Source organism: Typha angustifolia, chromosome 9, assembly GCF_048772165.1.
Source record: "Typha angustifolia cultivar Huaian chromosome 9, ASM4877216v1, whole genome shotgun sequence".
Classification (NCBI taxonomy): domain Eukaryota; kingdom Viridiplantae; phylum Streptophyta; class Magnoliopsida; order Poales; family Typhaceae; genus Typha; species Typha angustifolia.
Genome location: NC_133247.1, coordinates 3,086,178 through 3,104,575, shown reverse-complemented (window position 1 = coordinate 3,104,575; position 18,398 = coordinate 3,086,178). Strand labels below are relative to the sequence as shown.

Sequence of the window (18,398 nt, the reverse complement as noted above, 5' to 3'; positions counted from 1 at the left end):
ACACACACACACACACTTTATATGGCAGATACCTGTACTTCCAACTGATCCTAATGCATCAATTCAGATCACACTGGGTTAATTCCAGTAATGTAATTCACTTCCCCATAACTCAGATTAGGGACAATTCCAGTATACAATAAAACAGCTGACAACATGATGGTGAGCTGCTCAATATTTCAACGCTTGCTTAATCATAAGTGATAACATTACCTAGAGTTACATCAGAACTCAAAAATCAGTAGGAAACAGTGTAGAAGGTTATGCAACTCATCCACTGTCCCTTCACATGTACAAGATCAGTTGCTGCATCTCTTCTCAAGATACAACAGGGATTATGGACTAACCCCTTCTCCCTAGGAAGTTTTCCAGCCAGTTGCCTATGTTGGTTAATGCTAACTATGTTTTGGCATCTTTTGAAATCACGCTGCTACTCCCTTCACTATGCTCAACCAGATTACGCATATCTTCCTGGCCACGGACCTTTTTGGCATAGTTAGCAAAGGCCGCAGATAGGGCTGATTTCACACTCAGACCAGATTCTTTTTCAGGTTCAGATGCTTCTGGATTCTCCTTCAGAGCTTGGACATCATCAATTGTCAAAGAAGGCTCATCGGAAGATTTGCCTTTGACTGGAGTATCAGGTATGGCAATGCTGGGGCGACTGGATTCCCGTCTGAATGGCTCATGAAAAGTATCATACAGACGTCTTACCTGCAAGAGATGAAGATGAACATTGACTACATGACCTGCATGGCTTCTTTGGGAAAGACACAAGCTTGTAAGTGAAGGGCAATCCATGGGCATTAGTGAACTACTGAAATGATCTCTCTTAAACCATAATTTGAATAAGTTCCGGGCCAGAAAAGATTATCATGACTCAAAAGAGAAGGTCAACTTTCTCTAAAAATACTATGAAGAAAAACTTAAGATAAAAGGAGAAGAAATCTCAATTCTATCATGTACTTTTCGTTCACCAATCCCAGGGCAACGGGCTAACTCCTCCATAGAAGCATCCATAATGCGTGAAAGTGACTGCAAAACATGAAAAACCAAATGGATGTTAGATATGCTGTCTGTGCAGTATGGATTGTGTAGTGCTCCTTGCATTGCCTTCCACATGCAAATTAAAGGAGAAAAATTTAGGAAACAACAGAACTGCAGAGGTATTGTATGTTCAGGCTCACCCCAAATGATGAACCGAGAGTGACTACGTCAGTTCTGTTAACATGTCGGATAGATGTAAGTGCATGCGTCAACTGCAAAACAGCATCTCAAGAAAATTAATAACAATAATGTCACCTTGAATGAACCTAAATAGAAAGTTTATCCACAGAAAGAGAACCCATTATTCAAAAACTAATACTGAAGTTGAATGAATAAACAATAGACCATGAATGACAAATTAAAACAGAATTATGTTTTGTACAGTAAGTCTATATAGCAGTCTTCCACAGCTCAATCGGAAAGGAACCTGATGAAGAAGTGTTCTGAGCCCACCATTGGCTAACAGTGAGGCAATATGCATATAAAATTTCCAGTCAATCAAAGCTAACTTTGCCAATGTTTAATATATATGTAATTATGTATAGCTTTTCAATTCAGATTGTAATTTTATAATAGAACTTAAAGAATGCACCATGCTTTTGATTTATAAAGTTATTTGCGTTTCTATTGTTGCTCGCACTAATCAATTCAACCAAACGAGGAATTTTAGTCCATGACAGATATCTCTGAGAGACATATACCCTAGATAAGTAATCAGTATCCATTTGCTCACGGATACTATCTGCTGGCTTGTTTTCATAAACTTTTATTGTCTCCAAGTACCGACCGCACTCCTCCAAGCTAGTAAAAAGAAAAAGGAAAAATAAAATGTCGTTAGTAAGCAAGGCTGCAAGATATATGCGAAATGATTGTAGAATGATAGAACCTCGTAAATGCGTCTTAACATTGAAAATTCTTGCTGGTGAGAATAACTATAAAAAATATAAAAGAAAAGCTTATTGAGGAGAAGAATATGCCAAAATTAACATACTGTACCATATATAAATTTTCTACATAATACTGAGGATTGCGCAATTTTGCAAAATGACCTTTTATAAGATTGAACAGATAAGAAAAGGGTACCTCCAACCACAGAGGAGTGTACAGTCATGAAGCAGTGCTGTCCTCGTGACTTCATGTAAAGGCTTGACTACATCTTCCTGAAGGCAAAAATAGCATAAGAAATAAATGAAGGAGAAGTTTATGAACAAAAAATGTGCATATTGTTCAGGTTAAGCCTTCTTAAGTCACCTGAGCTTACCACATCAACATGGCATAAAATTATGCGAAGCTTAAAGTTCTTCTGCAACTCTCTTATTCGATAGTATAAGTAGTCTGGATGTAGAAGATGGTAACGCAGACTGCATAAATTTTGCGAATTAATTAAGGAGCAGAATCATGAATGTAGAAGAGCAAATAATATGAACTAAAACTATGAGCAACTAGAACTAATTACCTACTGAAAATATGAATATTTAGGCTGAAATATAATGGTTTTAGCCTATTGTGGACCAAAATAAATGTCAAAATCAGAAATCTTGATAGTTTTGGCCTTAACCAATGAGTTTCACCTTTAGTTTTCGTTAAGTTTCATAATCTTGATATTTTCGGCCTTAACCAATGAATTTCAGCTTTAGTTTTCATTAAGTTTTATCTGTTACTATTCAGTCTTGGGTGAAACTTCAAACTATCAGATACATAGTAGCCACCCTGTCATGATACAATCGCTAGATATTTCCTATATATGATTAGACAACATGCAATGAATTAAGTATCGGCAGATTAGATGACTCTAACTGGCCTTTACTAGTGAGTGAGCCGATTTTATTCTATCTATCAGTAGCTTGAAGTTAGATTTTCATTTTAATTGCAGCAATGTGATCAAATGCACAAGTTGCATCTATTAAAACCCAAGAAAGAAACTAATATAGCAGACGACCCAAGAGATCTAATAATTTCGTTTACCTGATGTATAGAGCACATGAACTCTGCCCAAGCAAGTAATCACAGACAATATCCGCAAACACCCACCTCACATTCCTGATATGCTTAAGCAACGGATTCCCTTTCTGCACATTAAAAAGCAAACAAAATACATAATCCCCAACTGGGTTCTTTAAATCGTGAACAAGATCCTCGAAAGAAAGGGAGACCCACCTGCCTATGGCTTACAAGGATCGCATTACGGTTCGGGGCGGACGAATTACCATGGGATAAGGACGAAGAAGCGGGACCAGAAGAGGAAGAATCCGGCGTTGGAGGTGGATTTGGGCCCAAAGTGCTGGACTGCAAGGTTGATGTCCTTCAAAAGAGGAACTTTTAGTGAAATCCGAGTTGGGTGTGAAGAAAAACGAAAGGATGGGGAAGAATAACTCACCTGGGGGTGGTTTCGGGTGGAGGCGATAGGTGAGGTTGAGGAGGAGGAGGAGGAGGAGGAGTGTAGAACTCAGAGGATTTGAGGAAGGAGAAGGCTTGGGAGAAGGAAGGAGGAGGAGGAGTAGGGTTGTAGGCTTGAGAAGAAGAGGAAGAAATGCCTCCGTATACCTCTTGGTACGAGGGAATCTTTATGAGGCTTTTCTTCTCGTTCTTGTCTTCCTTCTTCGCCCCCTCGGCGTTCTCCATGAAAGAGGGAGAGAGAGGAAGGCGATGGACGACGCTTACTGGGTGTGCCGGGTCGGTTTATGGAAACGGTGCATCTGAGAAGGATCCGATAAGATCCATTAGCCAGGTCAGATTCGGATTCGGATCCGAGTTTCTTAATTACCAGCAACCATGCAGGATCGAGATGAGCCTGATCCAAGCCCGGACCAGGCCCGATCGATGGACCGACTACCAATTCAAATTAAAGAATCGGTCCATTTTGCAAATAAATATCTATAAAATCAAGACATTTGCAAATATACAAAACAGAAAATTATAGACTTTTTAAACTATTGCTCATCCTATATAGACCTTCTCATATTTTTTTCTTTCTTTCTGGGCACGTTGACCCTTAATTATAGGAAACCTCTAACATACCATTTCGTTAGAATTTTTATTAGAAAATGGCATGTTGACTATTTGGCGTTGTTTGATCCCGAACTTAATTAATTAGTTTTATTTTTTAGTCTTAATTTTTAAAAAAATAAATTTGATTAGATATAAAAAATATAAAAAGATGTTTAATTACTAAAACTAATTTAGAAATTCTTGAACCAGTTCAAAGAGGATTCTAAACTCAAAGCAAACAAGGCACTAGAGATCATCTTATTCTTATTTAAGAGAAAAAAAAAAACTAAGATAAAAGTTAAGAATAAAATAATCATTTGATCTTTTCAGTTCACATTGTTGACGGACATTAAGAGAGTGAGGTTTTTCATAGTCAGTGAGGTAAATATGTGAAAACAATTTAAAAGAATTTCAAAACAGGTTTGAAATTTCGGCATAGAAGTGCAAAATTTGTAAGTTAAAAATCCAAATCTACAACTGTGAGCTAAAAGAAAGACATGGAGGAGTCGGCAAAAAATTAAATTAAAGGTGAGAGAGTGATCTTAAGGTAGGACAAACTCTAGACAAAGAAAATGTTGGAATAGAAAAGGTGAAGGAACTTTCCCCGTGATAGCAATAGCTCATAGTGTGCGTGCTTTCCTCTGATCATGTTGCCCCCCACCCCCCCTTAGTTGTATCTATATGTTGGGTGTCATAAGGCCCACATTTAAGTTTAAGGACCACACTACCCAACTCATACATTTCTCTACCTCCATTGTATACATTTTGGCTTACAAATGCATGTGACTACATTAATCTTGGGTCAGTTTGTGATACCGGAAATGCATTGCACATTTGACCCGGGTACTTCCAAAACAACTTTACTACCTCCAGTGGGTTGCTTTTTTATTTTTTGTACCAAGTTTGAAATTGCACGCTGTACACAGTAAAACTAGCTCTCCTTGATACATAAACAGTTAGGCTTATGGTAGCCCAATAGTACGGTTCTACTAGCCTGTGACATAGGCCGATTTAAACTCCACTCCCTGTATATATTAGAACATATATTTAGTAGAATTTTCTACCGAAATTATATGTATATATATACCGCGATCTGTTTTTAGAATAGTTAATTTAGTTATCAAATTTAAATATTAAATATTTATTAAAAAAAATCCCTAACATCTATGGGTTGGGAAGAAGGCTCCGCAAGGTCTTTCACACACGGCAAGTAAGCTAACTGCATGAACGTTATGTACGCCACGTGGACTAGCCATGTCATCCACTTTTTTAAAGGCAGTTTTGGTACATCGAGGCATGCCATGTAGTAGAGTATCCCAAAAGGCTAACACTGGAAGGTTTTACGTAATAAAGCTGGGGGGTATGTGAATCCCTTGTCTGAGATATATGGCTATAGCTAGTTTGTCATGCAGCAGTTGTTGCCGGATGAGGAACGCCAAGGTCCCAAAAGAGCAAAACAATGAGACGACCCTTGACGCAATTGCAATCGATATATTTGGTTTAAGAGCTGGTTAATTCTATCGGTAGATTTGGTAGCCAACTTTTGCGATTAATGTTTGAAGTAACGTGCAAAACTACAACTCTGGCTTATTAAACCCAAGCAAAATGCATCGGTCACTATGACTTCAATAGAGAAACCAATTTTATAAGCTCGAGATAAGGATAAGAATAGTGTAAGTATGCTTCAATCACCACTGACAATTATCAACTTTATTCGACTGACGGATAGCAGTGGGTACTGGAGAGGTGTAGTAAAATAACCGGAATAATCACACACTAAAGTATTGTATATTTTTATGTTTGTGGTAATACATTGATTCTTTAACTATGTGTTCATTAATTATCCATTTAACATTTATTTTTAAAGTTAAAGGAAAGAGAGAAAAAAATAAAAAAAATGAAGTAATTATTATATAGTGTTGTCTATATACATAGTAAGAAAGATGAAATATATTTGATAATTGAGACTTGAGAGTAAAAATATCACACAAAAAATGAGTAAAGATTAAAAGAGTCTAGATATAATAAACCCAGAATAATTCATCGAATAAAACCCTTTTAAGGGAAGCTTAATCTAGGCTACTGAGAATTCCTAACTGCAATCCAGCAGTATAGCTTATATCTCACTCACCCGTGCTTTCGGTAACATGGGCTCATGAGAATTCCTTCTAAACCCCAGGAGAAAGCACAGCAGTGAGCAGTGAGCAGCGAGCACGAATCCTCCCAAGAATGGACCACAGATTACTCTAATCACCCTTTCCCTAACTAGACTTCAAATGGATAACAACTCGTAACAGTATCTCATGTACAATTCCAAAAAACATAATACTAACCGTTTTGGGCCCTTTGTCTATCCATGCTGTAGTTGCTGTTGCTGCTCTCCATCCTCCATTGGCATCATCCCATCCTTCTTAATCCCGCTCTTAATCTTAATGAAACCATACAACTTCTTAAACTCCTTTAACGGAGTCAAATCCTTTCCAAACCCGAGACTCCCCTGTCCTCCATTAATCGCCACCGCCTCCTCCTCCCTCCTCGTACTAAACCTCGCCTGCTGCAGCGCGTTGATCACCGATTTAATCGCCCGGCTCGGCGACCCCTTGTTCGCGATCATGATCTCGCCGACCTCGGCTTGGCTTATCCGCCCTCCGGTGTAAAACCCCTCCTCCACCTGCGGATAGAGCTTATGCTCCTTTACCCCCAGATAACTATTCGCGAGATTCTTGAACGCGTTGAAGTCGCACATGGGGAAATGGATGTGTACATCGAGCCGGCCAGGCCGGAGCACAGCTGGATCCAGCTCGTCCTTCGAGTCGCCGCTGATGGTGAACACCATCACCCTCTCTTCTCCGCAGCAGGATAAGATCCCGTCCATGAAATCGAGTAGCTTCTTGATCCTTGCGTTGTTGTTGCTGCTGCTGCTGCTGTTGCTGTTGAGGTAGAAATCGAGGTTTTCGATTAGGATTAGGGATTTGGGGGTGGTGCGCATGAGGAGATCGCGGAGGTCGGCGTCGTCCTCGCGGGAGAGGTCGAGGTCGTAGACGTCGAAGTTGAGGAATCTCGCCATGGCGGCGGCGAAGGTGGACTTGCCGGTGCCGGGTGGGCCGTAGAGGAGGTAGCTCCGCCGCCAGACACGGCCGAGCCGGTGGTAGTAGGCGCGGCCCTTGAGGAACGCCTCGAGATCCGCGCGGATCCGCGCCATGAGGTCGGCGTCCATCGCGACGGTGTCCAGCGTCGCCGGGTGGGTGAACGGGGCGGAGGACCATCCCCGGCCGGAGGAGTTGGTGAAGAGGCGGAGGTCGCGGCGGCGGAGCTCGATCTCGTCGGCGACGGACTCGACGTGCTGGAGGTAGGGGCGGAGGACGCGCGTGCGGTCCTGGCGACGGACGCGGATAACGAGGCGCTCGCCGCCGGCGTTGGTCCAGGTGATGCGGGCGCCGAAGAACGAGTCTTGGGCCGTTTGGGCCGGGCCGAGGTGGAAGGCGAAGTCGTTAGCCTTCGAAGCCGACGACGACACGTGGACGGCCGCGGCGTCCTCCAAGGACGGGAGCGAGCCTACGTAGGCGAGGGCCTTGCGGTACAGCGGGTTCTCGGCGGAGCCGTCGGTGTACCGCAGGATCTCGTAGCGTTGGTATACCTGGGCCCACTCGTCGGCCCGCCTCCACCACCGGACTAGGAGATAGAGGAGAGATTGAAACGACAGGATGAGGCGGAGGAGCACCAGGCAGGCGGCGGTGGCCATGACTATAGAAAGGGGATTCGGAAGAAGAAACATCTTGAAGATGGGAAAGAGTTCAGAATTGGGGAACGCGATGGACGAATAAAAAGGAGGTTTCGGAATAGCACACGTAGATAAGGAGGTTAGCGAAGCAATAGGAGGAGATTTTGGCTTTCGTCTTGTGCACTGTTGTATTAAAGTAGGGATTTGAAGAACTTGAAAGTCGAAAGGGGTCCACAGAGGAGGGGGTACCCAAGGCTTTTACAGGTCGGATAAGTAGTGCAAATTGACGACAAAAAAGAAAATAAAAATCTTTTTTAAAACCAAAAAAAAATATATAGGAAAACGCGGACGGCGCGACGTGGGGTTAGGGTTAATCACTCGTCGCACCAGTAATCTTCGATGTCATAATAAAGTGCTGTTACTGGGTGACTGGAAGTGATCCCGTCAAAAGTTTGTGGTTTCTGCGTATCTGACACTTTATATTAACTTTATTCTTACACATTCAAGAAAAAGTATTCATTTAACGGAGAAATATAAGTAATGTCAAATTGAGACTCAACCAGAGGAAAACCACTCTCAATTTTGTGTCCAATTTCCTTTGTAAAGATGTCAAGTGCGCAATGGAATAAGAAAGAAAATAATAATAATAATTAAAAGCTATTATGATCGCACATAAACACAGAGACAGCACATGGGGGGTGGGGGTTACATAAAAGAACCTCGTCCATAGCTTGAAGCATGCAAGACAGTCTTAGAAAGCCAAGCAGCAGAGGCATCATTTGGACAGTATGAGAGCTGAGCATAATTCTGGACACGAAATGATGAATGTCTATGCACATCCAAGAGTGTCATGATACATCTCTCGTCTGCAATACTTCTCCCGTTTAAGGATACCACTCTGTTAATTGAATCGACAACTCATTATAGATAGGCAGCTCCTAGTAATCTTTTTCTTTTTTTTTTCTTTTTTTTTCTTTTTTTTTTTGTGGTTCCTGTGTGCTGTTGGTAATCGTACCAATCGCCTTAATTAATTAGCACTAAAACTTAGTCACGTTTATAATATTTTAATCCCGCCGCACTTAATGAATTAAAGCGGCTCACGTGGCCTCCACTTCTCATCATCATTAGATCAGGGAAATGCTAATGCTACTAACAAGTTTTTATAATCCCTCTCTAGATTAATAGTTAAATGGCCGTTTGGATTTACTTTCTTTTTCTTTCTCTCAAAACAATGGCTGTTCAAATTAGGACTTTTTTTTATGGTGCGTATATGTCCTTCTAGTTACTATTTGATAACTATATTTTACTATTTGAACCATTTAATAGATTAAATAACAAATATCCTCCTAATTAAGCGTAATGTATGCAAGAAAAAAAAAAAAATTTTATCATTACTATTTCATAAGTTCTTATATAAAAATAAAAATTATATATATATATATATATATATAAAAGAGAGATTTTAGAATGGTCTACACTATACATAGAAAAACGATGACCCGCTTCCATAACGCGTAGAAAAGGAAATGAAAAGGAGAATCTGTTCGAAATTTTCAAAGGAGAAAGGATAAAATAAAATTGGTCAATTAAGTTGACTATTTCATTTCAAGTGGGAAATAGTTTTTATATGGAGGAGAAAATAGACTTCCAAGTTCCAACTACCAGACCAACCGGCCACCAAAACTATACTACCTTAGACCAGGGTTAAGCCCGATTTCCTTCGTGATTAATCACTAAATCCAGATATAAACATCTATTAATTATTTTTAATACTCCTAACCGATATTCTAATTCTTCTATTATGCGCTGAAACCAACAAATTAAGATGCTCTTATGTAATCAACATTAATAATTTAGGAAATTATTACAGCACCATGAGTTTAATACTTAATATTCCAACCCTCCTACTTGCATCTTATTTGAGGTATTTTAATAAAGCTAGTAGAAAATAGCTCGTCAAATTATTTAAAAGTTAGAGTCAATAGAAAACATTAATTTAGTAAAATGCGTGGATTTAAGCCATGAATAAATAGTATGACTTTGTTGTACAAAAGATACTCCATTTAAAACGTTTTTAATCACTCTCCACTTCTCCCTGCCTTTGAGATTCTTTACAACTTTCAAGGGCTCTCTCTTATTCCTCCTCCCGATAGCCTTTAATAGTTCATGTCTGCATTCATATTATGGAATTTTGTTCCTCTTTCCAGGGTTCCTGAATCCTGAATGGCTGTAATATATATTCAATGGCTGGAAAGCAATGATCATTATTCCATTCTGAAATGAATTTATTGTACTGAAAATATTTGCAACTAAAACCTTTGCTTTGCTTTTAAATATTCTGCCACCTTCATCATTTCTAATTTATGATTGTTGTGACACATCGAAACAGCATTGATAAATGCTTTCCGTAGTGAAGAAGCATGACGTGAAAGTTATACATATGCCATAAATTGGCAATAGCTCTACAATAACTATGTAACTCTGCAGCAAATTAATATTTTCTTATATACTTACAAGAGTAATCCCTACACGAAAAATAATAGTCCTTCTTATATAATATATATAGTTTGGGCAATCAAATCAATCAGTTTAAGTAAGTCTAAATTATGCCTATATAAGTAAAAAGATGCATACACTTAAGGGGATGCAAAGTTATATAAGTGTTGGTATTAGATTGTATTGATAAAATGATACTGTATTAAACTTTCAATTTGCTATTTCATTGCTAGTTTTGGACTATTGATTTATCACATACATCCAATTCACTACAGACATCCATCCTCCTGTTGCATGATGCCTCGTTCTCACTGGATGCGATGCTAGTTTTTACCTTTTTCTCTTGCATCATATTTAGAAATTCACTGATAGAAAAGGTTTGGCTTCCGATTTTTCTATCATGATCGCATTGAATTTTGGCTAGTCAATAAAAGAACCTTCACAGAAAGGAGAGAGAGAGAAAGAAAAAACAAATAATAAGAAGTTTAAATTCGACAAGCCTACACCTAATTCTAGTATGATGATAACCTATAGACGATAGTGATAGAGAAGGGTGTGGCAACGATAAAAAGAAGAATGACAACATCAAAATGAATACGATGATGGAGGAGAAGGAAGTAATGGTAGCTTAGAGAGAGAGAGAGAGAGAGATGACAAAGGAAAGAAAATGAGAAAAAGAACGGGGAAAAGGGGTGAAGATAAAAGTCACTGGTAATGACAATGGTGGAGAAAATCCCAACGGAGGAAGAAAAAAAAATGAGCGCTAGGGAAGCCTAATTCATCCCTCAGCCACCTGACTTGACACCAAATAGACTATTAAAAACTATTAGATAATAATATTTTAGTTAATTTCAGTAGATTTTTAAATGAATATTTACCTCCTTCCATCCAACAACATTAGATGGATTTTATTTCAATTCCATTATTTTTTCAAATAACGAAATTTACTCTAATTTTTTTTATGCAAAAGATCTAGTATTAACTATGATTTGCTCCAATACCAACTAAGCTAGCACCAGAGTTTGCGGATAAAATTTTACATAACGTATAAGGGACAGGCCCTTATGTTCTAATTTAGCAAAGGCTCAATCCACTCTTGCCCCATTGACCGGTGTGCAACCTAGTCTACAGCCATATTACAGTCCCTTATAATGCGTTGAACTTTAAATTTACTGAAGGTATTAATCGGCATTCCGTATTCTCCAACTAAATTTCTTACTCTCCCAGGGGTATCCACTTCCTCTTTGATGATCTTGTAGCCCTCCAGCAAGTCTGCTTCTAGATAACTTAATATGATACATGATGTATCATATGATCAAGAACCATAGGGCTCAAGTGCTATGAACTCTTAGGCCCAACAAAGTAACGGGCCATAAGAAGTGCTGGATCAAAGCCCAAGTACGAGTGCTCGGGTTACCAAGACTTATATATTTTTTAAATATCTAAATTATTTATAAAATATAAACTTAAATTTTATAAATACTTTTAATCCTCCAAAGATCTAGTCATCCAGTTGTTATCATTAATTTGATACGCTCACAGTTACCAGTCCACTCACGGTCATGTTCAACTCTTTCGAAGTCTATTTCTGTGGAGTTTGGCCATCAAAACAATGGCGCTCCCCTGGCCGAATGTGATTAGTCCACCGTGTGGGGCCAGCATAAGTCAAAAGTCAAAATCAAAAGGTAGCAATAGCATAGCGTGTGGGTTCCATTTGGTTAACCAATACCAAGTGGGACTCCCATAGGAACGATGTAATTTAGTCAAGATTATTTAAGGTGGTCACAGTAATCGGGCTCAGCTCGATTAAGGCCCTGCTCAAAATTTAAGTGAGCCATTCAGGTTTAAAATTTATTTCGACTCAATTTAAATCCGATGAGTCTAAATAAGACTCAAATTGCACTCATTTTAGGCTCTAAGCTCGAATTATAGTCGAGTTGAAATAGGCTTGAACTGTGCTCATTTGAAGCTCCGAGTCAAAATTAATTTTGAGTCGATGATTATTCGGGCTTATAATCTATTAAAAAGGGCTAACTATATCTCGACTGTATAAACTATCATTTTTTCATCACATTTATCTTTTAATTATTTCTCTAAATATTAAACTTTCGTTCTAAATTCACCTAAATACGAAGTCAATTTTTAATATTTTTTCTAATAAATTTTTTAATAAAGCCAACTTAGTAATGCAGTTTGATTATTCAAAATAGTGAATAATTAATTATTTTAATGGGTGAAAATAATACAAGTGATAGTGAAATAGGTAAAAAATATAACTAATTATAGTTCACAATTTTCTATTCCAAATCTGGGCACCGACACTTGCATAGCGAGATCACTGATTAAAAATGTCCAACGAGCCACGAGCTCTTGTCCGGTTTACTGTGGACACTGCCAAGAATATATGTAGCTACGTCGTCCATTCCCACCAAGGTCAGCTTTGATGATTAGTGCCTATCCCCCAACAAAGATCTCAAGTGGAATTTCCCCTAACAATATCTAACACCCCATAATTTGTATGAATTTATAAATAAATACATTAGCCTGCCGACGGCAGACTCCTCCTTTAATGTGACTATAAAATTAGATAAATATAATCGTTGATAATCTCTATTTAATTTTTAAACATATTTTTGTATATTTATCTGAAAAATATAAATATGAATATCGATTTATAATCAAATCAATTTGATTATCTTTTTATCTCTTTATCCTAACTATCAGAATCAAATACTATCTTATATTAATACTTATCCTTTTATCCCCAAATAAATTCTTATCTTATCTCGATCCTGATTGGGGAAAATCATTAGAATAAATCAAACCATGATACCACTAGTAGTGTGATGACACTGTGACAGTGGTCATGTATTTGGCCACCCAGTGTATGATAGATATCTTGAGATCACCGACCACTTGTTGGAATAAAGTTATTCCTCCTCTCCCTCACCTAAGATCACGGCCCTATTTGCGTAGCTTATATTCTCGTCTGTGAAGCTATCGATCCTTCACCTCTCTCTCTCTCTCTGTCTCTCTCTCTCTCGCTTGCTCGCTCGCTCGCTCGCGCGGAGCAAAGGAGCAAGGTAGAAGGTGGAACAGCCATGGAGTTATTCTACTACTTGGTATTCGGGGGGTTATCCGTGGTGGTGGCGCTCCTGGAGTTCAGCAAGACGAGCAAGGATCGCTTCACCACCTCCTCCGCCTTCAACTCCTTCAAGAACAACTACATCGTCGTCTACTCCCTCATGATGGGTTTGTCTCAGATCTCGTTTACTCTTGTTTGGGTTCTTTCGTTTGGCTTTTGGATTTCCTTAATTCACGCGTTAGATCTTGCATGGAGCACTATTACCCGATCTGCATTGGATCTGGAAACTCGACTCGTTTACGGATCAAAATTAGTCATTTGTTGAGGAGCGACTTAAGTCGGTTGCTTTGTGATGGAATTATAGGATAGATTGTTCTGCTGGAGTGAATACTAGGGTTTTCTGGCTATCCCTTTCATGGGTTTCTTCGCGTTGACAGCATTTATATTGATCTGATAATATTTGGTTATTTATTTGATAATGTGTGATGGATCTTGCTGCTTCCTGGCGCATTGGCTGTGCATCTGCCTTTGCCTATTTGGTTTTTGTTTGTTGTGGGTTTTAGGGATATCATATAGTAGTTTTCGTCTATAATAGTTTATTTTGGGTAAGATCTGATTGTACATAGTTTACTTGGGCGATAATTTTGTCCTATTTCAGTTTGTTTATTTGTTAGCTAGGAATTGGCCTCACTATAGATGTTCTTTTGCATCAGCTGGTGATTGGTTGCAAGGCCCATATGTCTACTACCTCTATAGCCAGTATGGCTTTGATAAGGGAGATATTGGACGCCTATTTATCGCTGGGTTTGGATCTTCCATGCTGTTTGGTACTATTGTTGGATCTCTAGCTGACAAACAGTGAGATTTCCTTCATGACTTTGTCTTAAATGTTCTTCATTTCCAGTTAAAGTTGAATTCTATGCTTAAGATATCTCTGACTAAGCTATGCAAATGCAGAGGTCGGAAGAGGGCCTGCATTACCTACTGCATCAGTTACATCCTTAGTTGCATCACTAAGCATTCTCCGCAGTACAAAGTTTTGATGGTGGGGCGTATACTAGGAGGAATAGCGACATCTCTACTCTTTTCAGCATTTGAGTCATGGCTTGTTGCAGAACATTATAAGGTAATCATGGTTTAAATGCTCTCTTTACCTTTGCTGATGTAATTCATTAATGATTAAATTAGTTCCTATGGATGAGACTTTGCTGACTGCAAATTTTCTTGCCTTCTGAGCTGAAAAAAAAGTTCATATTCCCTAATTTACATTACTTTTGCTTAACCGTGCAATCGTCATACATTTTTGTCCTCCTGCTCAACATGTTAAGTTCTCAAATCTCAATTTGCTAGGTTGCAGCTGATATCATCTAATGTTTTTCTCTCCTTCATTTGACCATGTAATAAATGCCTAACTACTTCACTTAAATGAAGTAAAAATGGTCAACCTTTTCGAGATAGGAAGGAGAACAAGAAGGGACGATTTGATCAATAAGAGAACATGGAACACATCAGCAAAGGTTGTTAATGATTTTATGATATCACCAAACTTATTTTCTATATAATAGAAATGTTGTGGGTGATATTTTCCTTTTCTTAGTTGTTAGGAGACATCCATGGCCGAGGAGATGCATATATAATTAGTCTTCTTAAAATGGTCAAATCACTACACATGCTGCATACTGTAGATCTCTAACATTGTGCTGATGGATTTTGTGATTGCTCTTGTACAGAGAAACTTTGACCCGCAGTGGCTGTCATTGACCTTCTCCAAGGCTATATTTCTTGGCAATGGTCTTGTTGCCATTGTCTCTGGGTTATTTGCAAATCTATTGGCTGATAACTTAGGATTTGGCCCTGTGTCTCCTTTTGATGCTGCGGCATGCTTCCTCGCAATTGGCATGGCCATCATCCTATCATCATGGAGCGAGAATTATGGAGATCCTTCAGAGAACAGGAACTTAATGGCTCAATTCAAGGTTGCAGCTGTAGCCATTGCTTCTGGTAAAGTTTTGCTTCAACTTGTCAACCATAAAAGAACTTCTAACTTGAATTTTGTATTTACCAATTTAAGATTATTTTGTGGATATCAGATGAGAAAATAGCTTTACTGGGTGCCATACAGTCGTTGTTTGAAGGCTCCATGTATACCTTCGTGTTCCTGTGGACTCCTGCTTTGAGTCCTAATGAGGAAGACATCCCTCATGGCTTTATATTTGCTACCTTCATGCTGTCTTCCATGTTGGGAAGCTCCATTGCTTCTAGGTTAATGACCCGCGTGACACTCAGAGTTGAAAGCTATATGCAAATCATATTTGCAGTCTCTGGCTTTACTCTTCTTCTCCCTGTTATCACTAACGTAAGATTCTTACCATTCCTTGCTTTCCTTTCTATTTCTCTTATATGGTTTTCAATGGGAGTAATTTGTTTTGTAATGTCGAACAGTTTCTAGTACCACCATCATCCACAGTGAAAGGAGGTAGCATCTCATTTGGAGGTTGTATCCAGCTTTTTGGTTTCTGCATCTTTGAGGCATGTGTGGGCATATTCTGGCCATCAATGATGAAAATGAGATCCCAGTATATCCCTGAGGAGGCCAGGAGCACTATCATGAACTTTTTCCGCATACCACTGAACTTATTTGTCTGTGTGGTGCTTTATAATGTAAGTATCAAAACAGTGTTATTCTCCAATATTTTCGTTGTAATGCAATTTCTCCTAGAGTATATCTTAATGATCCCACAAGACAATAAAAAGATCCTTAACGTTACAATGCCTCTTATGCCAGTAAGTAAAATTCTCATAACAATTCTTAGAGTATGTGCCAAAGCTATCATATATTGACGCTTTTGTTTATTGACTAAATGATGATGAAATATATTAGTTTTCCTTTTCTTCTCTCTTTTTCATCATTGTGTCTGAAAAATGTCTCATCTCACGATCTGTAGGTCAATGCATTCCCTATCACGATCATGTTTGGCATGTGTTCTATTTTCCTTTTTATGGCATCAATCTTGCAGAGGCGGCTCATGGTTGTCTCAGAGAGCAAATCAAGTAAGTTATATTAGATTATCCTTTTCATCTTAGCCTATTTTATTAGCAAGAGACAATCGAACTCTTTTAACTGCAACATAGTCAATGATGATGGACTTTATTTACAGAGATCCAAGATTGGACAGCATTGGAGAGGACCGGTGAAGAGGAGCCACTGAGTGTTTAGCATAGATGGCATTTGAGCTCTCATATTTAAATTCATAACTAGAAATTGAGTAGGGCATTTACATGGTATTGCACTTGCTCCATAATTGACCACTAAATAAGTTGGAACCCTTGCTTCTCCAAAGGAGTGGGAGGTGCTCAACTTCGCAATCATCACCTGGTCATCGATTAAACAAGCTTTTGACTCGATTTCTAGATTCCGCCATCCTGAGTTTATCAAAGAGTTAGCTTGTGTTGAACTATGCAATTTCCTATAGGATAGTTCCTTTCCTGTTCTGTTTACAATTATCCTTGTCTCTTTACAGCATTCTATTTATCCAGTAATGAAATTTTTTATAGTAGTGCAATATATATTACCTAGTTCGTTTCATTGCCACAGTGAGCATTGTAAAAGACAACAATCAATATAATATGGCTGAATTTTCTGTTGCAATTTGGCATTCATGTGATTCAATTACAGTGGCGCATCAGTGCATTTTTCTCTTACAGATAGTAGGATGATTTATGTAAACATTGATGTTGAAAGGGCTCATACAGTTATTTTTCGTGCCAAATACTCGTATCGTCGATAATAATAGAAAGTTTGAGATAATATCCTTAGCCACGTCATGCGGGTGATGTCCAATAAAGAATATAGACAGATCTTAACTTCAAATCAGACCATCATCACCCTGTAAATATTCACAATATAAACAAACACCACTATCTTCTACGTCACAAGCTTGCTAATTGCCTTCGGCAAAGATTGATTACAAACCAACAAGATAAGAGAAGCATTCATGGCAATCAGGCACGAACACAAAAGTCGAACACAATTACTTCAAACTTTGCTCCATAAATCAAAATGGCATTATTCCGTCCGCGTAATATAATTCTACGAGAAAATGCTGTGACCTCGCCAATGGTCACTTTTTCAAGAGACAGCAGAATTATGAATGCTTACAGTTAAACCGAAACATATGCATCAGGATTAACTGAATCACAAGATAAAATTCCTAAACAACATAATAGCTTACCTTTAATATTAAATAATAACATGATGTTTCACCTAAAAGATAATACAAACAATAACTAAAACAAATTGACAACCGAGTTAGAACCAAAAGAATCTCATTAGCTGATAGAATGTCTAGGTGCTAAAAACAAACAAAATAGAGAAATGCAAGTCAACCTTCAAGGTTTAGAACCTTCTCCATGATCAGTTTATTACCAGAGGTGTCTTGATTGTACCTGCTGCAAACATGTTCAGTCCATCTCCAACAAGAACCACCAAGTGAAAAAGGAAAGTGAAAGTCATGATTCTCACTGCATTTATTAAATTATATGAGTCTTCTTCCATTCATCTCTCCTTTTCACTGCCAAACTATGACCAAGGAGTTCATTTTCATATTGGATATCTTGTACTATCACCACCACAAGGAATAGAGATATCTGGTGCTCCCCAGAAAGGAGTAATACTGCAAAGCTCCTTTTACTATAATGTAGTTTGAAAGGGGGATCCTAGATAATATCTTTTTTCCGAGCATAAGCTTATCAATTATAGGTAGCAAGAATTACACAAACCTGTCAATGCCTAAGAGGTCCTTCAAGTATGTTCAGAAAATACAATTTAAAGATAATAAAGACATATATATGAGAAGTATGTAAAAACATATTCCAAGAATCTCATGGTCTTGAAATAGATACCTAACTGATACAGACAAACAAATACCATAAAAGACGGAAAGTTAAAAGACAATAAACCTACCATAGATTCACCATACATACATAATAAAATTAAAGAAAGTCATTATCCTATGATGGTCTACTAAAATTGAACTCTATCATACAGCCTCCTAAAGTAAA

The 18,398-nt window shown here is 38.3% G+C and overlaps 3 protein-coding genes across 3 annotated transcripts; 1 reads left to right on the top strand and 2 right to left on the bottom strand.

The window, feature by feature from the left end:
* Window positions 1-35: 35 nt before the first annotated feature.
* On the bottom strand, window positions 36-3,737 carry LOC140767751 (DNA excision repair protein ERCC-1). The gene is made up of 9 exons (XM_073107778.1): window positions 3,425-3,737; window positions 3,205-3,349; window positions 3,013-3,116; window positions 2,309-2,408; window positions 2,131-2,207; window positions 1,749-1,848; window positions 1,188-1,259; window positions 967-1,035; window positions 36-714 (listed from the first exon to the last, which is right to left on the bottom strand). The coding sequence occupies exons 1-9, from the start codon at window positions 3,667-3,669 to the stop codon at window positions 400-402; spliced, it is 1,227 nt and encodes a 408-aa protein (XP_072963879.1). The 5' UTR covers window positions 3,670-3,737; the 3' UTR covers window positions 36-399.
* Window positions 3,738-6,030: 2,293 nt separating this feature from the next.
* Window positions 6,031-8,019, bottom strand: LOC140767619 (AAA-ATPase At2g46620-like). Its single transcript, XM_073107606.1, has one exon. The coding sequence runs from the start codon at window positions 7,808-7,810 to the stop codon at window positions 6,386-6,388; it is 1,425 nt and encodes a 474-aa protein (XP_072963707.1). The 5' UTR covers window positions 7,811-8,019; the 3' UTR covers window positions 6,031-6,385.
* Window positions 8,020-13,126: 5,107 nt separating this feature from the next.
* On the top strand, window positions 13,127-16,923 carry LOC140766992 (uncharacterized). The gene is made up of 8 exons (XM_073106723.1): window positions 13,127-13,504; window positions 14,051-14,195; window positions 14,295-14,463; window positions 15,068-15,338; window positions 15,428-15,693; window positions 15,780-15,998; window positions 16,283-16,388; window positions 16,496-16,923. The coding sequence occupies exons 1-8, from the start codon at window positions 13,354-13,356 to the stop codon at window positions 16,552-16,554; spliced, it is 1,386 nt and encodes a 461-aa protein (XP_072962824.1). The 5' UTR covers window positions 13,127-13,353; the 3' UTR covers window positions 16,555-16,923.
* Window positions 16,924-18,398: the final 1,475 nt, after the last annotated feature.